This window comes from Prunus avium, chromosome 2, assembly GCF_965620075.1.
Source record: "Prunus avium chromosome 2, drPruAviu1.hap1.1, whole genome shotgun sequence".
In the NCBI taxonomy this organism is placed as follows: Eukaryota; Viridiplantae; Streptophyta; class Magnoliopsida; order Rosales; family Rosaceae; genus Prunus; species Prunus avium.
This window is the reverse complement of record NC_142285.1, coordinates 40,534,585-40,559,028: the sequence shown is the minus strand read 5'-3', so window position 1 is coordinate 40,559,028 and position 24,444 is coordinate 40,534,585. Positions and strand designations below refer to the sequence as shown.

Here is a 24,444-nt window from a genome sequence, read left to right as displayed (position 1 = left end):
AAGGAAATGAAAATATATGAACATAGTTTATATATAACGGGGTAAAGATATATTATGTTATTATGATATGAGAAATTGGAGTGCATTAGATTCAACGATTTAATTGGGAGGTGAGATATTGGAGTGAATTAAATTGACGACCTGAATTGGGAGGGTAGCCAAGTTTTGTCATTCTGGAATTCGATTTGGTTGTGGCACTATGAAATTTCCCAATTGCCACCAAAAGGCAACGCTTTTGGAAATTTCTCTTCTTTAGGTATGATGAGTAAGGGGTAAATTGGGGATGCTATGCCCCACATCTGATAAATGGTTTTTTTTTTCAATCATGCTTAAAGGTTTTTTTTTTTTTGGTCAATCATGCTTAAAGGTTAAGTTAGATATTTTCCGTTCCTGCTAGTAAGTTTGTTCTTAACTTATATTTTTCATGTATTATTTAATTAATTCTTTGCTTCGACGTGGTGGACCTGAAGCAAGAATGGAAAATACTGCATTCTATGTACTCAAGCGGTTCTTTTCCGGTGGAGGGCTTTAGTGGTGGACTTGCAGTGCCATTGTCGTCCTCGAAGTCATTCTGGTGGAACCAATGACAAGTTAATGTTTGCCTATCAAGAAATTGCTGGAGGTGATTAGCGTATTGTGGCCTCTTGTTTGAAAGTCAAAGTCTTTTTCCATTGGGCTAGATTCCGTTAATAAAAGGAGCTTGTTTTAAATAACCATTTTTTATGCGGAAAAGAAAATTACAACATCAAGATCATGAAGGTCCAAAGAGGTCAAAATAGAAAGGAGATACAACTAATAAGGGAAGACCATGCTCCCAAATACAAGAGGAGGTCAGACCATGGCCCAACCTAGCTAATGCATAGCAACTCTCCAAGGAATTGAAACCTTCCTTAGGACACAATCAATTATCAATTTGGAGTCCCCTTCTACAATCAGATTTCGCCAACCATGGTCAAGAGCATGAACTAGGTCATCTCGCAAGGCAATGCCTTCAGCTATCGTGATTGTCGACTCCCCAGTCTTCTTAGCACCAGCAAGGAGTACATGGCCCTCACTATCCCTAATTACAAATCTAGTTGATCTTTGTAACTCTTGGACTCACCCATCAAAATTAATTTTGACCCCCAACAGGAGGAGGATGCCATTTGATGTCCATATGTCTATTAATTATAGGTTTAGTGGTGTGATTCTGCTTCCTGTAGTCCATACCATGCAAAGTAGCAAGATGAATACACATAGCAGGATGAGGTTGGATGTCTCGAAAAGGAAGGTTATTCCTCGCCTCCCAAATTTTCCAGCAGACTAGAATTGCTTTAGAAAAAGAAGCCCTATTAAATAACCTTGTTAATAGGGCATTAGTTCATTTTGAAATGGGGTAGGAGCTTTTATAAAGTCTCTCTTGCAATTTTGTTACCTTTTACCATTTTTTGTACTTCCAACTCATATATGAATGGCATCGATTTTGGTGGCGTGCTCAATTAGTGCATTAGGTGATGGTGTTGGTTCGGTTAGGCTTTGGGTGTAGAAATGATTTTTTGGAGCTTCTCGTTAACCTAACAGTCCCAGATTTTGGATCCATAAAGTATATATGAACTCTATTTGCAATCAAAGTCTACCTTTGGTCAAGTGGTTCAAAGTATTTGTTTCTACACTCGAGATCTTGTGATCCATATAAATTTATCTTAGTTTTGTCTTTGGACTAACTCTGGAGTTAAAGCTAATGCAGGTGCAATTTTTCCCATATAAAACGTTCAAAGGTCTCCAATATCAATCAATTATAAGAATAAAACATGCGAAAAGCATAACATATGTGTTCTTCTCATTTCATCGTTGTCTGTGCCATTTCCCAACCTCCTCCACCTGGGGACTTGTCAATTTTGGGACTGTGCTTGGACGATCACAACTTGGGCTGGAGGCTGGAGGCTACTTGCTGCAGAGATGGCGATTATGAATGTGAATGAACTCATCCTCTGGTCAAGAATATATATGTCATCTGGCATCGCGTCTATGCTTTCTCCATTCCCACGGCTTCTCAGGATTTGATGAAGCCCATAACCCAACTCGCTTCAATCGAGCCTCTTCTTCCCACTATTATAAATAAACGACATACTATATATTATGAGTGAAGAAGTTGAAAATAGAAACGATCATACTACTTAAAGGTTTTTCTGTTTTAATTATGTTTTATTTCCCAACTCACAATTTTTATCTAGTTATTAGTTTTTGTTTATATTTTTAAAAAACTAGATCAGTAATTCATAATATGATTTTACGCACTCTTGCAAGTTCTGAGCGCTGGTCGTAGGCGGTGTAATGCCATGCACACCCCTTCTTGAGCATTACTTCCTGGTTGAGATCGAAAACGGAGATCAGAAGACTTGTTGGTATTTTGTAGCAGACAGATATTAAAGTTATGTGATATATATTACCTGTGCAAATATGCCATTGCTATATATGTCACCTACACAACGGCCATAACGGTCTTCTCCATAGACAAGGACCCTCAAGCACTTGCCCTCAATAAGCTTAACCAACTCCTGTTTGGCTTCTTTTCCATACGGCATTGAACTCTCCGGCGAGTCTATACCCCTGTTTTTTTTTTCCTCAGAATCAATTAACTTTCACTAGAAGACCAAGTGCAGTGCACCCTCTAATTAAGCATAAAATTTTACCTCAGTCGAATCCGATACTTTCGGGCAAGGATCTCCTGATTTTGAACATTCAGTACCCTGAATGGAGTGGTAAAAGCAATTAGAAACTTGTGTTGAAAACGATTAATTAATGCAAGAAGAGGCATATCAACATCCTACCGATATCCAGCATCAATGATTTTTTTGTGAAGTTCATCTGCCTTCGTATAATTCCTCTTAGCGCGTGCTTTTGATCTTTGGATGGCTGCTGTCTTCACATCGCTCGGAACACAGGAAGATTCTCTGGGATCTTCTGTGCTGACATACACAGTCACTGTATCTCCATCAGGAATTGCTTTTACATCGACCTGGTTTCATCAAAACGATTTTTCCCATCAGAACTAGTTTCAAGGTACCTGGTTGTGGTATAAATGAGTTCTTGGAGAGCAATATTGTTTTTATTACTGGTAGTGTCTGGAACTCAAACTTTACTCCTTGAGGCAATGAAGTTGGGACCCCAGCAGAAACTTGGACCAGAGTATTGGGATGAGGGAGACCATAGAAAGCCAATAAGCCCTGTAGATAAGCAATCACAAAAGAAATTTTATGTTACCACATTCCAAATTATAATTGTGTTCTGAGAAACATGTAACAGGTTGAATATTGTGGCAATGTACCTGGACATCAGCCTTTTTGTGTCCCTTGAGGGTTTGTATAACAAGCTTAGCCGCCTGTTCGTCTGTTCTTGGTGGTGGCTTTGCTTCTCTCCACGTCGCAACTAGTTTTCTGTACCTTTACATATTTGGAAAGTTGGAGAAGTCAAATTCAGCCAATTATATGGAGATAAATTTCTGAAGACCTTTTTTTTTCTTCTTCCCAATTCTAAACTAATGAGATAGATAATTGCTTGCTGATTACCAGTTAGCTTGAGCCTTCTTGGATGAAACAACATGCTGACTGAGTCCTTCTGGGACCTTAAATCATGATCATAGAAGATTGAAGAAGAATTTTTTTTAAAAAGTCAACCTTAATAAAATGAGATGAAAATGAACAAAACCCAGAAAGGCTGAAACCTAATATCATTGTGCATGTACTCAGATTCAGCTTACCTATCTATTTATATTTATGAATGAGAATTGAGAAATATTGAACATTACAATTCACAAATCTACTAAGCAACAAAAGACAGTTAACAGGGTTCAATTACAGCTGAAATGTATGAAAGAAAAAAAAAGGTACCTGAGAGGTGGTCTCAAAATTGAAGAGGTCGTGGGCAAGACCCGAAACGCCGACTGTGGCAGCAGAGACGCCGTGAGGCCCAAGCGACTCAGAGTTGCCGCCTGTGGGTTTGCAGCAATCCCACAGCTCCAACAGGAACCTTAAGAACTTCCCCAACAACCCCATTTTGCAATGAGCCTCAGCAACCAGCAAGGCTCAAAGCTACAAGAGAATTAGACGCGGAAGCTGAAGAAAGAAGCAAAAGAAAAGGTTTTTGAGAACAAGAGAAATGAGATAACTTTGGGTTGGTGAATCTGGTGAGATTGGAAGGGGGAAGGATCCAATCCAAGCAACGGATCAGAAAACAGATTGACACGTGGCTAGTTGTGTGGTGGCGTGGTCAACGCTGTAACGTAAGCATCAAGTCTAAGTGTGGGATTTTTTCTTCTTGTGTTCATCAGTTTAGTTTGTTCCTGAAACTGAAACTGTTTGCAATTGAACAATTGATGATCAATATTCGTAGAGGGCTTATTTGATCTCTGTGTATGTGAAGATTTTATGGCAGGCCACAAAATAAAACCTGTGGCAGGCAGAGAAATTTATAAAGAAAGAACAGGGGAGAGAAAAAACAGGGGACTATATGTTAATAAAACAGTAAATTCATTGCATGTAAAAACTCTGCCATTTCAAGCTCACATGGCACATCATGGTGTGAACTCTGGTTTGATGCATTTAGAGAAGGGAAACCTCCATTAATGTCCCTTACATTGTTGATTGAGCACAAACCCAACAATCTTCTCCAAATAGGCAGCGCCCAACTTTCAGCAACAGTTGAAAAGAGAAATGAAGAGAGGTGCAAACCACTGTACTATTCAAATATAGACTGTTGATGGGGGATTTTGGATCAACATCATTAGAGAGGCAAAACCACAATCACACACATAAAACACAGATTTTAGAGTGGTTCACCCATAATCGGGCTACGTCCACTATGTTTGTATTTGCATTTCATATTTGAGATTTATACATAATACACTTTACATTGAGAGAGAGGCTTGAGAGCCTTAGTCAATGAGAGGGAGAAAATGGGAGAGTGGCAGCCGATCCTTCTCAGAGGTGTGAGCTTTTTTTTGCAGGCTTCCTTCAAGTAGTGGAGCTTTCTTTTATTTTCAGGCTTGAAGGCATGGCAAGTACGGATTATCCCTTGATTAGTGGGATTTGCTTATGAGGGTAGGTGAGATATTTGGGTTTGGTGTGCAAAAGGATAGCAACACAAAACCTCATTTTTCACCCCAAATAAACCTACTGCCTTGCACTTAAAGGCATAAATAATCTCATAATGAATGTTTCATTCTGAACTTAATTTTGTCACCAATATGTCATCTGCCTTTGACGCCTATCCTTTCTCCAATCCCATGGCTTCTCAGGGTTTGATGAAGCCCATAACCCAATTTGCCTCCGTCGAGCCTCTCCTTCCCACTAGTATGATTGATACATGTATAAAATGTTACAAACTAAAAAATGATTATACTTTAAAAGTATAAAATTATGTTAGTTTAACTTGCATTTTTTGTAAATATATAATTAATAATATGATTTTACTCACTCTTGCAAACTCGGAGCGCTGGTCGTAGGCTGTGTAATGCCATGCACCACCCTTCTTGAGCATTACTTCCTGTGCAAATATGCCATTGCAGTACACGTCAGCTACACAGCGGCCATAACGGTCTTCCCCATAGACAAGGACCCTCAAGCACTTGACCTCAAGAAGCTTAACCAGCTCCTCTTTGGCTTCTTGTCCGTACGGCATTAAAGTCTCCGGTGCGTCTATGCCCCTGTTTTCACTCAAAATCAATCAACTTTCACTAGTAGAATAAGTGCAGTGCAGTGCAGTTCAACTAGTTGTAATACATAATTAAGGAGCAGAAAATTTTACCTCAGTCGAATTCGATACTTTCGAGCAAGGATCTCCTCATTTTGAACATTTAGTACCCTGAATGGAGGGGTAAAAGCAATCAGAAACTTGTGTTGAAAACGACTAATTAATGCAAGAAGAGAAGCAGATCAAATATCCTACGTACCGATATCCAGCATCAATGATTTTTTGGTGAAGTTCATCTGCCTTAGTATAATTCTTATCAGCGCGTGCTTCTGATCTTTGGATGGCTGCTATCTGCACATCGCTCGGAACAGAGGAGGATTCTCTGGGATCTGCTGTGCTGACATAAACTGTCACTCCATCGCCATCTGGAACTGCTTTTGCATCAACCTGGTTTCACCAAAATGAATCACCTATCGAAACTAGTCTCTCAGGGCAAGCATTTGGTTTGGTTGTGGTGAAAATGAGTAATTGGAGAGCAAAATTGTTTTCATTACTGGTAGTGTCTGGAACTCAAACTTTACTCCTTGAGGCAATGAAGTTGGGACCCCAGCAGAAACTTTGACAAGAGAATGGGGACGAGGGAGACCATAGAAATCCAATAAGCCCTGTAGATAAGCAATCACAAAAGAATTTTTAATGCTACCATATTCCGAATTACAGTTGCGTTCTCTGAGCAACATGTAACAGATTGAATATTGTGGCAATGCACCTGAACATCAGCCTTTTTGTGTCCCTTGAGGGTTTGTATAACAAGCCTAGCCGCCTCTTCCTCTGTTCTTGGTGGTTGTTCTGCTTCTCTCCATGTTTCAACTAGTTTTCTATACCTTTATATATATGGACATAAATTTCTCAACGTCTGCTTTCTTCCCAATTGTAGAGTAATGAGACAGATAATTGCTTGCTGATTACCAGTTAGCTTGAGCCTTCTTGGATGAGACAACATGCCGACTGAGATCTTCTGGGACCTAATATCATTATGCATATACTTAGCTGACACATACAAATTGAATGAGAATTGAGAAACATTCAACATTACAGTTTACAATTCACTAAGCAACAAAAGACTCTCAACAGTTTCAAAAAGTTGGAAAAAACATACTTGAGAGGTGATCTCGAAGTTGAAAAGGTCGTAGGCAAGAGCCCAAATGCCGAGTCTGGCAGCAGAGATGCCGTGAGGGCCAAGCGACTCAGAGTCGCCGCCAGTGGTTGTTGGTTTACAGCAATGCCCCAATGGGAGGAACCTGAAGAACTTTCCCAATAACCCCATTTTGCAAGTGCTCCTCCTAGGCACAGAGCTACAAGAAAATTCATCAGTTTAGGTTGTTACTGAAACTAAAACTGGTTGCAATTGATCAATATTGTAGAGGTCTTATTTGATCTTTGGGAATATATCATGGCAGGCCATTAAACATGTCACATGATGAAGTGAAAGAATTCTACAGAGAAAGGGAATGAAAAGAAAAAACAGGGCACCCTGTCTATATTAATAATATCAGTTCATCATCTTCATTGTCACATGTGTGAGCTCTGGTTTAATGAGTTTAGCTTCATCTTTACACTACCAGATACAATTTAGAGAGCGGGGAAACCTCCATTAATGTCACTTCCATTGTTGATTGTAACAATTTCAGCCCATAAAAAAAGAAATTAGCCCAAACCCAACTTGTGGGGTTGCCCAGATTGGCCCCAATCATCAGTCTTTTGAAAAATTGGTCCAATTTCAATTTCAATCCAAACCCAATTTGAGGTTATGGGTAGAAACATCACCCAAGAGGTCTGTTGACAGACACCCATTAGTCTCCTTTTCTTTGCCACTGTCCACCGAACAATGGATGACAGCAAAGAAAAGAGGTATTTTCCTTTGTTATTCTTCCACCAAAATTTACGGTTCTTTCTGGATTTCTTTGTGTGAACCGAATATTAACATTCAAAATCTGGGCCCTCCTTTGATGAATAAGCAGGTAATAAAACAATATATTCTCAATCTTTGCCACAACCAAACCCGGCAGCTTCATGATTTTTTTGCCGACCCTAACAAATATATGCAGAGGCTAGTTGCTGTCAGCAATCAAGACAAAGTAGCTTTACAAAAAGTGGAGAAATTAAAAAAAAATAAAAAAAAGTTCCCACCAATCACGTAAAGAATCCAATACCTCCAAATTCAACACTGTTTGTTAATATATGTCTCTCAATTTGGACTCACTATGTAAACAGCAAACAACACACTCCTTCCCACTTCACAATTCTTACTTTCTTGCTCAATCCATCAAAATTGAATGGGAAATGTAAGCTCCATCCCCTTTTGTTGCAAACTTCAGGTCTGATTTTGTTTGTTTATGCCAATGGATTGAAATTTTCCCATGTATTGGTTGCATGCATCAGGTTGTGGAATTGAAGGTAGGTTTGCATTGCGAGGAATGCATCAAGAAAATCTTGAAGGCCATCAAGAAGATTGAAGGTAATTCTGATTTATATACCTCAGAAACCCATTGAATCTATTTTTGTGATTTGCTAAAACAATATTGGTTCCTTTTTTATTTTTCCCCTAGCAGATATTGAAACATATAATGTGGACGCACAACTAAACAAGGTCACAGTGACTGGAAACGTTACAACAAAAGAAGTCGTTAGGGTTCTTCAAAAGATTGGAAAGATGGCAACCACTTGGGAAGGAGAAGGAGAAGGGCAAGGAGAGGTAGTAAATTCTTGAACAACAATAATCATAAAATATTGCTGTAATTTCTATCTTATTAGGGTTTTGATCTTTTGAGGGGATTCACATCGCCTTCAATTTTGTACTGTAATCTCTGCTACAATAAATAAAATGGTTCCTCCCAAATTGAATTAGATGATGAACAAAATCAAATCTCATCTCATATCAGATTCAATAGTTTATTGATCAAAGAAAGCAAGTAAAAGAGTTAGCACACACCACCAGAGTACATGAACAGAAGACTGAAAACTAAAAATAAATAAAAAACACATGCTTGCTTCTTATGTACAGAGACTACGTAATCAATCAAACTCAGTGAGGCTGAGACAGCGACTCGGTCTACCTCGGCTGCTGAATCGCCCGCGGACTCACTTTCATCACGTTCACAATCTTGGGAGCCTTTTCGATGAACCTGGGAGCCTCAGCCAAAGCCCGACCCTTTCGCCATTTCAGCAGTCCCATGGAAACCAGCTCCTTGTGAAAATCCTTCTCCTCTTCCTCCTCCTCTGCTACAAGAAACGAGAGACGGAACAGAGTTAGATCAGAAACTCGGGCGAGTTTACTGAGAGCGGAAGAGTAGATTTTAGAGTTACTTACGCTGTGCCTGTGTGTTGTTGTTGGGGTAGTGATCGTCGTCGAAGAGAGCATCGACGTCGTCGGGGAGGGCAGGATCGTGAATATCGGATAAGAAGGGGTCGTTTTGGGGATCTTGGAAGCGCTCCTGGAGCCAGTAGTCTTGGAACCAAGGGGAGGACTGGACCAGGGCCCACCACTCGGTAGAGAAGTCCTCCACCGTCCGATACGCCAAAGGTACGAACATCGGAGCGTTCGGATTCAAAGTCGACGATGTCGTCGTCGTCCTCCTGGAAATCACGTCCATCGCCAGTTCGCTGTTTTGCTGCTGCTGCTGCTGCAACTGTGATGAATCTGAAAACGAGGTCGCTCAACAATCAAAATACGAACGAATGAACAAACAAAAACTCGCAAAATTATTTAGAAGAGAGAGAGAGAGAGAGAAACCCTAAAGAATCTGGAGCGTCGAAGGCGATGATGATGAATCAGCGGATGAGGATAAGAGTAAAAAATATCCGTAATCTTTAGGCTGCGACTCTCAGACTATAAATAGGCAAATTAAGAAGGAAACCAGACAAAATTAATTAATTAAATTATTTATTTATCGAAAGGGGTCAAAAGAGTGTGGTCGGTGGGTCCACTGAGTGAGTGAGTTGGGGTAAAATGACGACAAAAATGAGAATTGGGCCCACGAGAAATTGTTCCGCTAGTTTTCCAAGTCCAAAACTGGTAGATATGCCCACAGGCCCAACGTTTTCTTTTTTTATTATTATTTATTTTCGAGGTTCGGGTGCAGTGGATCTGACAGAGGGCCCACCGCATTGGTTTATTGTATTTCTAGGCCACGCCATAAGGGGACCCGCCAAAAGCCGCTTCAGTCTTATCCACTTATCAACATACCCGATACTTTACACGTATACTACACGAGTATACCATTATGGCAGAGAATTTTATCGTTTAAATTATTTTAGATCAATCTAATTTACTATTTCTGAACAAAAAAAATCTAATGTACTATTACGAAGAAGGGAATTCGGACTTGAATAAGGGAGAAGACACACTATTTTAGAGCATTTTTACTCATTTGTCATGATAATAAAAGATAAGGGGAGAAAAAGGTTGTTACTATTTATATGAATAGTGTCTGCTCTAGCCTTTTCTTTTTTTTTTTGGTTTTCCACCCATTGCCATAGCAACCCAAGAGTAACCACTATTCACATGAGATATGAGAAGAGGAATTTATATAGAGTTTTGGTGTGAGAAGTGAATAATATGGCTAGGTATTTATAATAATAAAAAATCTGAAATTTTTGGTATATTTTTTTCCCTTTTTTTTTTTTTCAATTTGTTTGTTATTTAAATTGATTGCTCACGTCATAATAATGTCAGCATTAGGTCAGTTTGCCCAAGCAGCAACCCAAGCAAGTCTTGCCTTTGGGCTTGCCTACGTTGGTGGAGCCCAGCAAGACTTGGGTGCTGGAAACTGAATTAGGGGCCTAGGGGGCCTTTGTCACGGACTAGATCCTCTAGGTGGAAATGCTCTTAATCAACTGAACTAATTCATAACTGCACTGATACCACGCGAGGGAAAAATTATGTTAAGGTGTGACCTAGATTCAAATTGGGTCATCATAAATAATACATAGTAACACATTTTAATTGAGATGAACCATAACCTTAATTTTGGGTTAAAGTGACACTTGGGAATAATCTCTAATTCGTGTCATTTGTGAAATTTTCTCTTATTACCGAATTTTACAAAAATAAAATCTCAAATTTTGGTTGGTATAAATGATGGGGGTGGGTGGACAAAAAATAAATAATACAGAGCCTTACTCATAAATATATACGGTGAAAAACTAACTAGCTTTGGTTTTATTTGGTTCGGTAGGACAAAAAAACACAAATAAAAGGACGACTCTGCTGGGGATCGAACCCAGAATCTCTGGTTCCGTAGACCAGCGCCTTATCCATTGGGCCACAGAGTCGCTTGTTGATTCTTCTGTTGTCATTAATGAACACATTCGTTACTTGTAATTAACGAGCAAGACACACTGACGTTTGGGCTTTTGGGGAAGACATGGAATGGAAACCGTATAAATTGATGGCATTGATCATCGAGCACCTCACTAAACAACCTTAAATTTCTTCATGAGATCCTCACTTTGTCGAAAATTCGCAACATCACACGGTCGATGACTAAAATGATTATAGAACTTAACACATAATATATAAACTCATGCGTGACAAGGATTGATATGCATGTTTGATATACAAATATAGCTCAGTAGCCGCAAATTTCTCAAGGCTCGAATTTAGATAATTCTATTTTGTAGGATATGTGAAGTCCATTTGTTGTATGAATGCCCGTCAATAATATAAATTCCAAGATATCAGCTTCACCTCCCATTTCTCTCTGAGTGTGTGTGTGTGCGCATGTGTATGGTAGCTGTTGCCTTCACTTCTTTCTTCTTTCTTCTTTCTTCTTTCTTCTTTCTTTCTTTCTTGTTTTTGTTCTTGTTCTTCCTGCAAGCAAAGTTTGATCAAGATGGGCATGGAAATAAATCACTTGATTGGAGAAATCCAACAGGCAATAGATAATGTGACTTTGGTTTGCCAAGATCCCCACAGCAGCATAGCTTCCGGGGGTGTGTGGCGCCACAGAAGCCCTCTGCGTTCCGCTACATCTCTTCTTTTGCTGCAGTTGTCTGTAATTGGCGTAGTTTCACAGTTGATCAATCTCTGTCTCAAACCTATGGGACAGTCCACTATCGTTTCTCAAATTGTTGTAAGGTTTCAATCTCTATATTGACAAAACTTATACGTAGTTTTTTGCATAATTTCTATATATGCGAGAATTCACCATGTCGGATTGTTTAGCTTTCTGCATTAAAGGGTATATAAACAAAGTAAATACTCGTTAAAAATGAAGAATCAAACAACCTAGTTGAACAAAAAAAGATAAGAAAAAAAGTTTGATATGATTATCCTATACATGTATGAATTTGAAAATCAATGTGTAGCATTTAGTAAGGAAAAGGGTCATTACCTAGCTAGCTATATCCTTCTCATTGTGCATGTATCTAACAAATGAAAATTATGTGTCGTTGTCAGGGTGGCATAATTTTCGGACCGTCAGTTCTGGGGCATAGAAAGGAAATCTCACGCACCCTCTTCCCCGTAAAAGGCGCCAATGTGTTTGAAACTACTGCAACATTCGGCCTCATGTTCTTCCTTTTTTCAATAGGAGTGAAGATGAATGTGGGAAGAATGTTAAAGCCAGATAGAAGGGCGGTGACCATTGGAATTTCAGTGTTCTTCTTCACCTTGGCGCTCCCTGAATGCCTAGTCTTAATTATGATGAACTATCTCCCCATGGACGAAACCCTTAAGATGGCACTTCCATGTATAGCTGGATCACAGTGTATATCAAGTTCCCTTGTTGTCGCTTGTTTACTAGCTGAGCTCAAACTCATGAACACCGAACTGGGCCGCCTGGCCCTCTCTATAACAATGTTTTGTGATGTTCTCGGCATTGTCCTGGTCGCGATTGGTATGGCAATTTTGGATAATAGGACCAGGAGTTTATTAATTCCAATGTTTGAACTACTATCAGCACTAGCATTTGTGCTTGGCATTACGTATGTGCTCAGACCAATCATACTATGGATGCTAAACCGTATAGAGGAAGGGAAATCTGTCAAGGAGTCATATATTGTCACCATTTTCCTCTTTGTTCTTTTGTGTGGATTTATCAGTGAGCTTGTAAGCCAGCATTTCTTACTTGGACCCCTAGTGCTTGGCTATGCGGTGCCTGAAGGACCGCCCTTGGGAGCAGCTTTGGTGACAAAGGTGGAAATCATTGCTACAGGAATATTCTATCCAACTTACCTTGCCAATAGTGGGCTGAAAACGAACATCTTCAGGATTCATCCTCGGTCTTTGTGGATTGTGGGGGTGGTTGTTATCTTTTCTAGCCTGGTGAAGATAGGAGCTGTAATGTTGCCAGCCAGCTATTTTGATGTGCCTCTGCGCCAAGCTTTTGTGCTTGGCCTCATCCTCAACTCAAAAGGCATCACAGAGCTTGTCATGTTCAACCTGTTTAAGCAAAGCAAGGTCTGAGTCTCAATCACTTGAAACTCTCTCATTTACTTTTGAAGTTCTCAGCAGCACCTTCTCCATCCATTGGCCCTTACAGATTCTGTTGTGCATTTTTCTCTAACTACTTTGAGTGAGTACCAATGCTAATCTTGAATGATATGATGAATTTTTTTACAGGTTCTGACTGATCAAGAATTTGCGCTGGTCGTGATCTCAGTGGTGCTCATAACAGCAGTGGTAACGCCCTTGATAAAATATCTTTATGATCCTTCAAAGCAATACGCAGTGACGAGAAGAAGTACAATCCAGCATTTGAAACGTGAGTCAGAGCTCCGAATCCTAGCATGCATCCACAACCAAGAGAACGTTCCCACATTCATAAACGTCCTGGAAGTATCAAATGCTACAGAACAGAACCCTGTTGCAGTCATAGCCCTCGTCCTCACTGAGCTTGTGGGGCGAACCAACCCTGTTCTTGTGTCACACCGTCCCCATGACAACTTAGAGAACAGCCAGTCTGGCCATATTGTCAAAGCCATGAGGCAATACGAGCAATACAATGAAGGGTACGCCACCATCCAAGCATTCACTTCCATCTCGAGTTATGTATCAATGCATGATGATATTTGCCGGTTAGCATTTGAGAAGAGGGTAAACCTTGTGATCATGCCGTTTCACAAGCAATGGGCCATAGATGGCAGCATTGGGTCAGTGAACCGACCCCTCCAGTCCATGAACATCAATGTCCTCGAAAAGGCACCTTGCTCAGTTGGAATTCTCATCGATCGAGGGGTCCTAGGCGGGTCGGTGTCAATGCTAACCAGCCGGTATATATGCCATGTTGCTGTGATCTTCATTGGTGGTGCAGATGATACAGAGGCACTGGCCTATGGCGCTCGCATGGCAAGGCATCCAAGTGTGGACTTAACAGTTGCACGGTTCCTTCTCTTTGGAGAAGAAAATAGTAAAGACCGGAAGCGGGACTCTGACTTGCTTGAGGAATACCGGGTAGCCAATGGAGACAACGAGCGGTTTGTTGTTGTGGAGGAGGTGGTAAGAGATGGAGCACGGTTGTCTGCTGTTATCAAATCAATGGTGGATTGTTTTGATTTGATGTTGGTAGGGAGGCACCATCAGGACTCTCCGCTTCTTTCAGGGCTTGGTGAGTGGAGTGAGTGCCCAGAGCTTGGAATCGTCGGAGACATGCTTGCTTCCCCGGACTTTCATTGTTCAGTTTCTGTATTAGTGTTGCAACAACAGAGAATAGGAGGAAAACCGGTTAGCCGGAATCAACCAATTGACAGAGAACCGCTAATTCATGATGCACCTGAGGAAACAGTAAGAGGATCGTGGACAATTACAGTCAATGAACATGATAGGAAATAGAGCTTAGAGCTTAGAAACTCTTCGTCTTGTCTTGGTCTTCTCTTTCCTTTTCAAACTTAGACCCATTCATTTTTGCCCTTTGATTTTTCCTTTATATGTTGTCAACGAAATTTTACACGTCTGATCTGCAACCTCATTACATTTACGAGGCCCAATTTGTGACAAAACATTCTACAACCACTCATGACAAGTGTAGCCGCATCTAGATTAGAGATCCTTTCATGGAAAGACTCTCTTTAATTCCTTTTGAAGCACATGGATCACCTGCAAAGCATCCGGCTTCAAATCCCGCATCTTTGGCACTCTTCATACCCTCCAACCCTACCATTAGTTCAGTAACAGTAGGGAAGAAAACTCCAATCAATGGTTTGAACTTTGAAGAGAAACATATATCTCTTCATCAAGGTTTCCCCACTCATTTTGCTACACACACACACACAGAGCATTTAATTATAGAATATTGCCTTTGATTGTGATCATCAAAATTGAAAGAATTGTATCTTACAAGCGCATAAGCAATTTACAATTGGGTACGTAATTGAAGTAATACATGTAAAGCTAAGGACCAAAATCCGTTTCTTTGAGATCTCTCCCAGCAGCTTTTAGAGCAAAATCTGCTAATTGGTATGAAGACATAAAGTGGGATATCACCTCATTTGTTCTGGATTTCATCTACATTTGTCTCCTCTGTGTTGTTACATTCCAGTGCTGGCATTTGGTTAGTAGAATCTGGCGTTTGGGACGATTCACTCTTCCGCGTTTGCAGACCAGTAAAGCGTGCAAGATCAATCCATTGCTGCAGCAGTCAAGAGGATACATCAGAAACAACATTGGGCAACAAGCTTATCTAATTGCATTTTAGTTATTGTGACCAACAAAGGTTCGCATAGAAGATTAATCAAGATCAAGTGATTCACAAGGATTGCAACAAGGGCTCACATAAAACAAAACCAAATAAAAGCTAGAAAAAGATCCACATAGTTTATGAAAGGGTTATATAAACAACAGTGTACTACTGACAGAATACATAATAATGAACATAATTACAAATAAATACAATAATGGAATGTGCCAGGTTCTCTAAACACATGGCTTACATATTATAAATTATTCTCTTAAGACATTCTGAAAAAGATCCCCGTCTTTCACTCTGCGAAGTATATATTCTCTATACACATAGCGTACATAATTACAACTAACACAATCATGGGATGAGCCAGGTTCCAACACATGGGTTTCAGGAAGAGTAATAATATGGTCGCCATGGCTTAGTCAATCTTTGAAAAGTAAAGGAACAAATGAATTTAAACTTGCAGAATATCAAGATGATTCTAACCATAGTTCCCCAATAATACACACATAGCGTACATAATTACAACTAACACAATCATGGGATGAGCCAGGTTCCAATACATGGGTTTCAGGAAGAGTAATAATATGGTCGCCATGGCTTAGTTAATCTTTGAAAAGTAAAGGAACAAATGAATTTAAACTTGCAGAATATCAAGATGATTCTAACCTGAGTTCCCCAATAAGAGTTTATTGTCCGAGAAACAAAAGACAGCATATTTACAAGTAATGTTTGAGAAGAAAATTCGTCAGAAAGTCGATGTTCTATTACTCCAGCAATAATCTGCATTATAATCAACATTCAAGTTAATGCCAAAGGAAATATAAGACATGATTAAGATGTATAAATATGCTTTTATTTAGTTATACTGAAAAGAAAATTGTCCTATCCTATATAATCTTGGAAAGACTGACTTTATGAGGTTCATTCTGATATATAAGGCAGAAAAGATGCCAACTTGGCTCCAATTTAACAGGTTGTAGCTCAGTTTTCTTTTTCTCTCTTTTTATCTTTTCAAAATGGAAGCATCTTTTGTGGCCATCGACTTCAAAATAATTTTGAGATATACCATTTTTCTTTGTTCATTCTCATGGGTTGCTGCTGTTTCATGAGTCACTAGTTGTTCCTTGAGTTGCTAGTTTACTTTATTTGGCTGTTCTATTGTTGTTTTTGTTTTTGGTGGACTGTTAACCTTAATTGTAATTTGATTACTGTTACAGTAATTAGACAAGTACATCTCTACCTGATAACGGAGATTTGCCGATGTTCCAAGAAAGCCTCCATAGATTATCGCCGTTTTAAGTATTGGAGTTCTTTTCTTTTGCTGATTAATGACCAGAGCTGGATTAATAAATCTGCGAACTGCAAACAGACCATTTGAGGCAGCAACAGCCGCAATACTGGAAATAATTCCAACACCAGCTAGTTTTAGACCACCCAAAAGCACAGATGCAAGTCTATAATTGATACTCCAATCCTTCCCCACAAGATTCTTTTGAAATGCATTATCTGGGATGGACCCAATGAGACCTTTAATAGCATCCATGCTATCAGGCACATTGATCTCATCAGCATATGAAAGAAACGACAATGTCGGGGCAGGAAGCCACACTGTAAAGAAATCAACAACTGATCCCCTTAGAGTGTCTGTGATAACATAGTCCAGCTCTTCAAAGAAATTTTCTTTGCGCCTCTCATACTGTGCAAAGAGAGTGGTAGTTATTGATATAGCTTCTTCGATGGCTAATCTATGCAAGAACTTAGGATCTGCCAACAATCTTTCCCTGAAACCCTGCATCAAGATAAGCTAAAGTAAACTTACGTGCTCTTCAAAATTAGGCTTTTTTGTTTGTCAAACTCTTCAAAATTAGGTTCATTGACATCAATTGGTTTTCACCTTTCCTTCCATTACAAATATGAGATAAGTTAACAGATAAAAATTTCAAATCTGCACACCTGGAAACGTTGAGTGAGTTCTGAAATAAGAGGATACTGCTCCAGATCAAAGAAGTTCTGTAATACCTCTGGAGATACCAAACCAAGATCCAGTCCTTTTTGAAGATCCTGAAAAGCATGTCACAGTCTGGTCTTCTTGAGAGAAGGAAAAAAACATTATTAAGGAGAGTTGATATTTGTCTAAAAGCACGTGCGACTTGCAAACCCACTACACAGGACACCTCACCTCGGTTATCCAAATATCATCTGTTAAATCCAAAATTACATTTTGGAAAAGGTGAAATTTCGGCTAAATAAACAATTCATGTTGTTTAAGATGATCCCTCTAGTTTCATCATAGCATAAGACAATCCCTCTTTTTTTCTTGACAACTAAAACCACCATAACAGTCAACTACTAGTTGCATTAAAACTACATACCACCTACAAGTAACCTCCTACTGCATGCATTAAGGGGAGATTGGTAGGAGCTATAATTTCCCAGAAAAACCAAAAGAAAAAAAACTTAATAAGAATACTAACCTGTGGAAGGGCATCTCGCCTCCTGCCTGCTGCATTCATAACTCGGGAAATTTCAGCACGATCAAAACAATTCCTGTTGCAGGGGCTGGCAGCAGAATACCACAAGAAATCAGCAACAGGAACTTCTCCCTCCTGTCGTATGTGCTGTCTTTCAGGATCAAGTAATATAACTACTTGGTTTTTCTTTTGCAACTTTTTTGAAATTCTAGCTGGCAGTCCTGTCCCTCTAATCCCATATCTAACATGGCTTGCACCTGTCACCACCACTAGCATACCATTTGCTCCTCCATCCACCATGGCCTGTAAGATAATCTGGGACATAGTATAATCCTCAACCACTCTTGCTTGTGCAGAAAGATATGAGCTTGGCCCAAAAGGCACAGATTGATTCGGAGAATTCGAATCAAGTGGTGTTCTGCTTGTGCTAGAAGTGAAGCCTGAGATAAAACCTGAACCTGCTGGAGGAGCATACGCTTTACGATCAGCCTTTGAAAGCCCACTAATTCCCTCCGATTGGACAGTCCGTAAAACCTATGAAAACCAAAGTAATCACTATGCATTCTTTATTCATTAACCTACTATACACACTCTAAAATTAAGAAGTGGCAGAAAATACAATCTTAAGTAATCAACCAGTACCAGATACACCATTATATATTGATGCTAGCTAGTTTGATTTATAGGAAAGCAATGTAAGAATACCTTGAGTGGAGTACCACAAGCCACAAGCCGAACTCCATTGTCGCGACAGTAACTTAGAAGGGGCTCATACTCATGCCAGCGTTGAGGTGGCCAATGTGATGTGTAGGACTTCAAAGCATCTCCATCTATGCTGTGCCATCATATATGCGCAGGCATCAATACAAGCAATACAGAAAATATACAAGTGAGTGTGAAATGTAAATTATACATAAAAAGCTAGATAGATATAATATTTAAGAGAGAACCTTTTCTTCATATACTGATTGAGCTGGTCCTGAAGATCAGAAGGAAATGCTTCAAGAGCTAAAGATAAGGCTCGCTCACTCTCCAAACACCTTTTCCACAAGTTCTTTACAATCTCCAGCTCCAATTCTTTGTCGTCACGAATCGGAACCTGTTCGGCTTCACCTAAGTACAATATCCGAGCATTCATCACCTTCTCCCACACCTTGCTCTTGTCCTTCCCCAAAGACACGGGCTCTCCAATCGCCGACGCGTCGTATATTCTTGACGTTATCGCATCCTCCTCTTTTTTCTTCTCATCAGCTGTCGGCACTGGTACGGTTTGTGACGGCGACGGTGGTGGCGACGGAGCGTCCTCCGCGCTGGCCACTGTCGATTTTAGAAACCACGCGCCGAGCGCCAGCGAAGGAGCGAGTAGTGCGTGTCGCCTCGTGTGGAGCGAACTCCGGCGAGCTTCGTTGCAATCGTCAGCACTTTCTATCGAATTTGCGATATTCTGCTCGGAAGTTTCGGCCGGATTCTGGCGGAGAATGACGGAGATTTTGGTGCGGTGGCCTTTACCGTATGAAACTCGCCGAAAAACGTGGAATCCGGTTGGAAGTTGGCGGCGAAGGGAAATTTCCGGTGAGGCTCGGGGAAGAGATGTTACGTGGAGTGGTCCAGTTGTGGCGAAGCCTCTGTTAGCGTGGGTCTTCATTCTTTGTTTTTGCGGAGAAAATGTTTAACAGGCAGTCCCACATTGGTCTATCTGAAAGAGAGGAGGGCAGAGGGTCGTTGATTTTCGGATTTAGAAGCATGGGCTGTCTGGTTCGTTTTTCGTTTACGTTTAGGCGCTTTCAATCATTCAGTTTTTTATTTTCTTTTTTTTGAGTCGGAAATTGAGGTTTTCTTCGTCACATAAATTTGGAAAATACTTTGAAACTTTTCTGGATGGTGAAAAAAATCTGGTCACTTATCAACTTTATCCAATAGTCCGACTTTCTTATTATTATCTGCCAGGTACAGGAGGAGACGGACCAAATTTGGGGTGGTGCTGCTAATTCAAGGAGGGCGTTTATAAAAAATATTTAAAAAAATTTTGTCCTAATCATATTAATAATTTGGTTGCCTTTTGTTTTGTTTTTGTTTTTATCGCTATATTTTGCTAATGAAAAAAAGGGGGAAATACTATTTGGCCAATAAAAAGCGAGGGAAAGAGGGATATGAGTTGAGAGATATGAACGCTTGCTTAGTTTGATGGCTCAGCATGGACCGGACTATTTCAATTAAAACCACCGGAGAGGAGAGGACAAAGCCAGGCAAATTAAGATGTTACTACTTCTTCCATGCAATACAACAGTTGAGTGCAAAAGAAAAGAAAAAAAGTTTTCCCTTCATACGCACTACATTTATCACGGAATGTAACCACTAACAACAAAGACAATGTCCAACAGACTAACACAACGATTAAAGAAGCTCAATCAAATTATTCATTGATCTACAGTCAATTTTCCTGATCAGAAATATTGAAATACATATTGCGAAATACGCATGTCCCCTAATGCCACACCGTAAATAGACACTGATGGAAAGAATGACTCTGGAAAACTGCAAGCCTCGTAGCTCTTCAACAAGAATTTCCCGGAAGGGGGAAAGCTCACTTGATGTTGATACCGTGAAATGATGGCAAGACAGCGATGAGTGGGTCTCCATAACCAACGGCTTCTGTGAATCATTACCAATTCAATTAAAACCATAAGAGGGTAATCGCAGCCATATAAGTTTTTAAGTAAAAATATGAAGCTTTAACATTTATAAATGCCGCGAGATTTTTTGTATTCTGAATTTCGTTGTGCCCCATATTCCGTACTTGTTTGCAGTGCTAATTTAAGTTCTTATTATACACCCTATATATGACACAACTTGATAGCATTTAAATATCATGCATTGAAAAATGATAATAGTCATTATACCTCCGTCATTGAAGAGGAGCTTCAAAACTTCTCCGCCCACATCTGACTGCTCAACATATCAAGAATCCATCATGAGCGAAGTATGTAGTATAAAACATGCATTAAAGGAACTCAAAAGGGAAAACATACCTTCACAGGAAGTTCAGTGCCAAACTGATCCACATATCCGATTACTTGTCCTCCTTTGATCAGATCACCCTGTGCAGTTTGGAATCAAGAGAAGGCAAATTGAGGTTATGTTGCCAAGTTTGTTACACAAAAGGTTTATGGTTTAAGGAATCAAAATGTTGCCAGTATTTGGATAAGGAAATCAAGATGTCGAGACACTGTTAATAGACTTAAGTCCTGATAACAGTTACATGAAGGCACCCATAGGATAGGTAGTCTGTAAAATTACCTGTATGCTTATTGATATGGGACTTATTTAGAGATTGATCTTGTTACGGAAAATGCAATCTTCTAGATGGATTTTTAATTACGGATCAGTTTAGTTCTTGATTTACTCAATTAAAACAGGATTTTAGAAGAATCCACTGGGAGTTATTTTGTAGGTAGAAAATAGCTATCAAAGGTTAAGGCATAAGGAGAGCTAAATCAGTTTATCATTGAATCAAGCACATGGGAATAAGAGGAAATATGAACACAAGACATAAGAATGACATATTAGGTGAATTTTCTACTAAATCTAAAATATTAAAAATGATGAACCAAACAGAGTTATGAAACAGATACCTCTTTACAGATTGGAGGTTGCTTCTTTCCTTTCACTGTTCTACCCCTTCGGAATGAACCAACCTGGAACAGACAAAAAACGAAAGATGAAAGTGAATCCTAGCTATGTTGTAGTTATTGTCCAGGACAGAGTAAAAGAACCAAATTGTTCCTCGAACATAAGCACAACACATACCGTAGGAGAAGAAACCAGAACATATCCATTAGCTCCAGAAGCCTCCAAGGCTGCCAATCTTGATGACTTGTCTACAGAAGTGTTGGTAAATGGAGTGGCTTTTTCAGAAGAAGATTTTGGTGCTGGTGCTGGAGGGGGAGCAGGAGCTGATTCAACCATGGGTTTACTTGGAATAGGTGGTGCTGCTGCTGGCGAGATGCTAGACACAGGAGCACTGGTGGCTCCAATATTCCGCTTCAAATGCATTTCAAAGTCTCCAACCTAACACAGTTATGCAGGGTCAGTCAAAGAAGAGAATGTAAAATACAGCCAAAAATTTGCAGATTACAATCAACTCTAGACAACCCATACCATAAAACAGTAGAAGCCTTAGAGATTAATGAACTTTAACCAGGTCTTGAAATCCATGATGTATGCTACAATGTTTTATGTTGTCCCTTATGCAAACTGCATGGCTCACTAAACAGGATACTGATGACAAGGCCAAAGCAATCTAAACAAGCGAGAAAGCCCTATATATTCTATTAGTAAAGCCTAAACGTCCTTACTCAAAACTAAAGCTCTAACAAGCAAGAAAACCCCTTGAATATAGATAGGCTAAGGCGACTCTAGTAATATTATGATACAAGGTGATCCTTGTATTCATCATCCCCTTAACATATTGAGAACCCAGTGCTTTTCTGGTTCTTAATGAAGTACTGACTTTCTTTCTTTACTATAAAATGCATATCTTATTTACACAAAAGGCAACAACAACAGATTTGCAAGAGTACCAGGTTGCTTGATGGATGTTGATATTTACCTTAAGTTTCAGTTCAGCAACTTCTGTCTCATCACAGACTTCTAGCATTAGTGCCTGATGATAAAGACAACTATGTGTCAAACCAGAAGGTACAGTTCAAAGACCACTATGCGTCTTATCACAGACTTTTTTCCTTATACAGATATTCTCACCTCAAATCCATTAGGAAAAGTTGCGGGTTGAGTAGTTCTCTCTGATGAGACTTGTGGCTTACTATCTGTTGAAAGTGCCCAACATCAAAACATCTCTAAGATGGAATTCTAATAATTTGACTCAGACTATGATACAGTGACATATTAGCATGTGTAAGCACATTTCTACCATGGGCCAACACAGAGAGAGGCAGCGTCATACCAGAACACAAATGAAATCCCAGAAGTTTATAAAAACAAAAACAAAAAAGAAAGAAAGCAAACCCAGATGTAAACTAGATTCTCTCATTGACAAAAATAATCTTCAGATGCACCAGTATCATGGAAATCAGGCTTTACGAAATAACCAGGCGAGAGTAGAATGTAGAATGAATGCAGTAGAAAGTGACTTCAGCTGAGCAATCACATTGTGGGTACTTAAGTAATATTCAATTATGGACATGGAAATATACCCTGTTTCGAGTTCTGAATGACATACAAATCTAAAACACTAAATGTGGTTCAAAAACTCATACATCTAAGATTGCATCCTGCCCCAACTCCAAACAAAAATGACATACAAATCTAAAACATACCGCTGGATTTTTCACTCTTGGCAGCTTCAGATGTCTTCACACATGATACTTGCACTCCCCTCCGCTTTTGTGGAGAATAAATGAACTTCTCACTAACCATCAAGCCTTGGAAGTATGATCTACTCACGGTTGGTCTTGCGGTATTATACGCAGGAAGCATACCAGGCTTGTCAAGCGAGGACCGAACATGAGAAACTGTGCCTACAGAACCTGCAATTTGACACTGTCTTATAAGAATCCAAATTTGGATCAAACTTCAACAATAGTTGAATAGTCTGCACTCCGCAGAGTAAAGTAAAAAGATTATGCAATTTGTCCTCTTAAATTAGATCCACTTAGGTAAGCTTATCATAGAAATCCGTGACGGTTGAAGATAACAAGAAAATGAATATCACATCAGATCTCAAACCTTTGGAGCCTGATTTGTTACCTCCATATCCATATATCTTTAAACTAGTAATACATTAATCCCTTCACAAAAAGCGTGTGCAAGAACCAGCTTAGTTTAGTGAGTTCTCCAGAATTAATCAAAATCTTCTATTTTCTTTTTGAAAAATCTACAGCATTTTGATTGATTCTTCTTCTATCAGTTCGTCCACGAAATCAAACAACAAAATAAATTCATAGCTCAAATTGTTTAACAACTAATGCAAGCACACTCACTGCTTAAGCTTCAAAGTACCAAAATATATTATCTATTCATGGATGTATGTAAATATGAAAGCATGAAAACAGAGAGAGCGAGAGAGTTACAGTTAAAGGATCCGAGAACAGCAGAGGACTCCATTGTTGGAGGGAGCTAATCGATTGAAGCAAAATGCAGACGAGAGATTTCTGGGATTTTGACGAACCAGAAATGGTGAAATTGGACCGAGATGGCAATTTATAGAGGAATTTTGGGGGTTAAATCGAGAGCTTGAAGAAGAAGAAGATTCAGTACGTGTGTGTTTGGTTAAGCACAGTTGGGGAGGTTGATCTTCGAAATGTCCGCCTCTGTCATCAGTTTCTCCGTTTGGTTTCCAGCATTTGTCGCTAACTTATTACTGCGCACGGCATGTCGTAGAATCACACAGGTCCGCATGCCACGTGCACGTCACGTGATCTATGATTTGCAATACTTGCGTTGATATCAAATTCACAATTAATGGGCTTTTGACACGACATAGGGCTTACGTATAGCTCAAGCCCAATACTTTCTTTTGGGTACAATTTAATTCCAAAATAACTTTGGTCCATTATTTTTTTTCTTCTTTTAATACAAATCAAAATTCCGCGAGAAAA

General features: G+C 39.6%; 7 protein-coding genes and 1 non-coding gene across 11 annotated transcripts; 2 read left to right on the top strand and 6 right to left on the bottom strand.

The window, feature by feature from the left end:
- Positions 1 to 1,711: 1,711 nt before the first annotated feature.
- On the bottom strand, positions 1,712 to 4,182 carry LOC110765884 (staphylococcal-like nuclease CAN2). Its single transcript, XM_021969129.2, has 9 exons — positions 3,870 to 4,182; positions 3,549 to 3,604; positions 3,308 to 3,422; positions 3,096 to 3,206; positions 2,811 to 2,998; positions 2,673 to 2,729; positions 2,430 to 2,589; positions 2,278 to 2,346; positions 1,712 to 2,088 (listed from the first exon to the last, which is right to left on the bottom strand). Exons 1-9 carry the CDS (start codon positions 4,032 to 4,034, stop codon positions 1,990 to 1,992), a joined length of 1,020 nt encoding a protein of 339 aa, XP_021824821.2. The 5' UTR covers positions 4,035 to 4,182; the 3' UTR covers positions 1,712 to 1,989.
- Positions 4,183 to 4,501: 319 nt separating this feature from the next.
- Positions 4,502 to 7,856, bottom strand: LOC110765883 (staphylococcal-like nuclease CAN2). 2 transcript variants are annotated; one of them, XM_021969128.2, is made up of 8 exons: positions 6,830 to 7,856; positions 6,640 to 6,695; positions 6,440 to 6,554; positions 6,225 to 6,335; positions 5,930 to 6,117; positions 5,785 to 5,841; positions 5,455 to 5,683; positions 4,502 to 5,327 (listed from the first exon to the last, which is right to left on the bottom strand). In XM_021969128.2, the coding sequence occupies exons 1-8, from the start codon at positions 6,995 to 6,997 to the stop codon at positions 5,217 to 5,219; spliced, it is 1,035 nt and encodes a 344-aa protein (XP_021824820.2). In that variant the 5' UTR covers positions 6,998 to 7,856; the 3' UTR covers positions 4,502 to 5,216. The 2 variants fall into 2 exon arrangements, with proteins under 2 accessions (XP_021824820.2, XP_088104504.1); XM_088248378.1 differs by lacking the exons at positions 4,502 to 5,327; positions 5,455 to 5,683 and having other exon boundaries at positions 5,781 to 5,841.
- Positions 7,857 to 7,872: 16 nt separating this feature from the next.
- On the top strand, positions 7,873 to 8,577 carry LOC110765888 (Heavy metal transport/detoxification superfamily protein). 2 transcript variants are annotated; one of them, XR_015833673.1, is made up of 3 exons: positions 7,873 to 8,015; positions 8,113 to 8,188; positions 8,283 to 8,391. XR_015833673.1 is itself a non-coding variant. In XM_088248381.1 (2 exons), the coding sequence occupies exons 1-2, from the start codon at positions 8,104 to 8,106 to the stop codon at positions 8,438 to 8,440; spliced, it is 243 nt and encodes an 80-aa protein (XP_088104507.1). In that variant the 3' UTR covers positions 8,441 to 8,577. The 2 variants fall into 2 exon arrangements, 1 of the variants encoding a protein (XP_088104507.1); XM_088248381.1 differs by lacking the exon at positions 7,873 to 8,015 and having other exon boundaries at positions 8,104 to 8,188; positions 8,283 to 8,577.
- Positions 8,578 to 8,582: 5 nt separating this feature from the next.
- LOC148297033 (protein EARLY RESPONSIVE TO DEHYDRATION 15-like) lies at positions 8,583 to 9,602 on the bottom strand. Of its 2 annotated transcripts, none has more exons than XM_088248379.1 (3): positions 9,464 to 9,602; positions 9,041 to 9,370; positions 8,583 to 8,952 (listed from the first exon to the last, which is right to left on the bottom strand). In XM_088248379.1, exons 2-3 carry the CDS (start codon positions 9,321 to 9,323, stop codon positions 8,783 to 8,785), a joined length of 453 nt encoding a protein of 150 aa, XP_088104505.1. In that variant the 5' UTR covers positions 9,324 to 9,370; positions 9,464 to 9,602; the 3' UTR covers positions 8,583 to 8,782. The 2 variants fall into 2 exon arrangements, with proteins under 2 accessions (XP_088104505.1, XP_088104506.1); XM_088248380.1 differs by having other exon boundaries at positions 8,583 to 8,949.
- A 1,329-nt stretch (positions 9,603 to 10,931) lies between these two features.
- On the bottom strand, positions 10,932 to 11,004 carry TRNAR-ACG (transfer RNA arginine (anticodon ACG)). Its single transcript has one exon. It is a non-coding gene; the product is annotated as a tRNA-Arg (tRNA).
- Positions 11,005 to 11,448: 444 nt separating this feature from the next.
- On the top strand, positions 11,449 to 14,688 carry LOC110765850 (cation/H(+) antiporter 15-like). The gene is made up of 3 exons (XM_021969088.2): positions 11,449 to 11,804; positions 12,131 to 13,132; positions 13,295 to 14,688. The coding sequence occupies exons 1-3, from the start codon at positions 11,565 to 11,567 to the stop codon at positions 14,501 to 14,503; spliced, it is 2,451 nt and encodes an 816-aa protein (XP_021824780.1). The 5' UTR covers positions 11,449 to 11,564; the 3' UTR covers positions 14,504 to 14,688.
- A 260-nt stretch (positions 14,689 to 14,948) lies between these two features.
- On the bottom strand, positions 14,949 to 19,614 carry LOC110765844 (DUF399 family protein, putative (DUF399 and DUF3411)). Its single transcript, XM_021969084.2, has 7 exons — positions 18,778 to 19,614; positions 18,533 to 18,662; positions 17,831 to 18,361; positions 17,310 to 17,417; positions 16,597 to 17,145; positions 16,023 to 16,136; positions 14,949 to 15,299 (listed from the first exon to the last, which is right to left on the bottom strand). The coding sequence occupies exons 1-7, from the start codon at positions 19,470 to 19,472 to the stop codon at positions 15,156 to 15,158; spliced, it is 2,271 nt and encodes a 756-aa protein (XP_021824776.1). The 5' UTR covers positions 19,473 to 19,614; the 3' UTR covers positions 14,949 to 15,155.
- A 454-nt stretch (positions 19,615 to 20,068) lies between these two features.
- On the bottom strand, positions 20,069 to 24,183 carry LOC110765864 (biotin/lipoyl attachment domain-containing protein). Its single transcript, XM_021969106.2, has 9 exons — positions 23,917 to 24,183; positions 23,164 to 23,373; positions 22,589 to 22,653; positions 22,437 to 22,490; positions 21,635 to 21,895; positions 21,460 to 21,522; positions 20,857 to 20,925; positions 20,728 to 20,773; positions 20,069 to 20,479 (listed from the first exon to the last, which is right to left on the bottom strand). Exons 1-9 carry the CDS (start codon positions 23,948 to 23,950, stop codon positions 20,412 to 20,414), a joined length of 870 nt encoding a protein of 289 aa, XP_021824798.1. The 5' UTR covers positions 23,951 to 24,183; the 3' UTR covers positions 20,069 to 20,411.
- Between the last annotated feature and the right edge of the window lie 261 nt (positions 24,184 to 24,444).

Bases quoted from the DNA above. Each gene is read 5' to 3' on its own strand.
- LOC110765884 (XM_021969129.2), bottom strand. From the start codon at position 4,034: ATGGGGTTGTTGGGGAAGTTCTTAAGGTTCCTGTTGGAGCTGTGGGAT. The intron at 2,347-2,429 runs GTAATATATATC...GATCTCAACCAG, and splicing joins GCAATGGCATATTTGCACAG to GAAGTAATGCTCAAGAAGGG. The intron at 2,089-2,277 runs GTGCGTAAAATC...TATTTATAATAG, and splicing joins AGCGCTCAGAACTTGCAAGA to TGGGAAGAAGAGGCTCGATT.
- LOC110765883 (XM_021969128.2), bottom strand. From the start codon at position 6,997: ATGGGGTTATTGGGAAAGTTCTTCAGGTTCCTCCCATTGGGGCATTGC. The intron at 6,696-6,829 runs GTATGTTTTTTC...TAATGATATTAG, and splicing joins ACTTCGAGATCACCTCTCAA to GTCCCAGAAGATCTCAGTCG. The intron at 6,336-6,439 runs GTGCATTGCCAC...GCTTATCTACAG, and splicing joins ACAAAAAGGCTGATGTTCAG to GGCTTATTGGATTTCTATGG.
- LOC110765888 (XM_088248381.1), top strand. From the start codon at position 8,104: ATGCATCAGGTTGTGGAATTGAAGGTAGGTTTGCATTGCGAGGAATGC. The intron at 8,189-8,282 runs GTAATTCTGATT...TTCCCCTAGCAG, and splicing joins GGCCATCAAGAAGATTGAAG to ATATTGAAACATATAATGTG.
- LOC148297033 (XM_088248379.1), bottom strand. From the start codon at position 9,323: ATGGACGTGATTTCCAGGAGGACGACGACGACATCGTCGACTTTGAAT. The intron at 8,953-9,040 runs GTAAGTAACTCT...CGTTTCTTGTAG, and splicing joins CAACAACACACAGGCACAGC to CAGAGGAGGAGGAAGAGGAG.
- LOC110765850 (XM_021969088.2), top strand. From the start codon at position 11,565: ATGGGCATGGAAATAAATCACTTGATTGGAGAAATCCAACAGGCAATA. The intron at 11,805-12,130 runs GTAAGGTTTCAA...TGTCGTTGTCAG, and splicing joins CTATCGTTTCTCAAATTGTT to GGTGGCATAATTTTCGGACC. The intron at 13,133-13,294 runs GTCTGAGTCTCA...ATTTTTTTACAG, and splicing joins ACCTGTTTAAGCAAAGCAAG to GTTCTGACTGATCAAGAATT.
- LOC110765844 (XM_021969084.2), bottom strand. From the start codon at position 19,472: ATGAAGACCCACGCTAACAGAGGCTTCGCCACAACTGGACCACTCCAC. The intron at 17,146-17,309 runs GTGTGCAGATTT...ATCTTGATGCAG, and splicing joins AACTCACTCAACGTTTCCAG to GGTTTCAGGGAAAGATTGTT. The intron at 15,300-16,022 runs GTTAGAATCATC...TGACTGCTGCAG, and splicing joins ACTCTTATTGGGGAACTCAG to CAATGGATTGATCTTGCACG.
- LOC110765864 (XM_021969106.2), bottom strand. From the start codon at position 23,950: ATGGAGTCCTCTGCTGTTCTCGGATCCTTTAACT. The intron at 21,896-22,436 runs GTAAATATCAAC...TAACTGTGTTAG, and splicing joins TTGCTGAACTGAAACTTAAG to GTTGGAGACTTTGAAATGCA. The intron at 20,480-20,727 runs GTATAATGACTA...AATGATTCACAG, and splicing joins GCTCCTCTTCAATGACGGAG to AAGCCGTTGGTTATGGAGAC.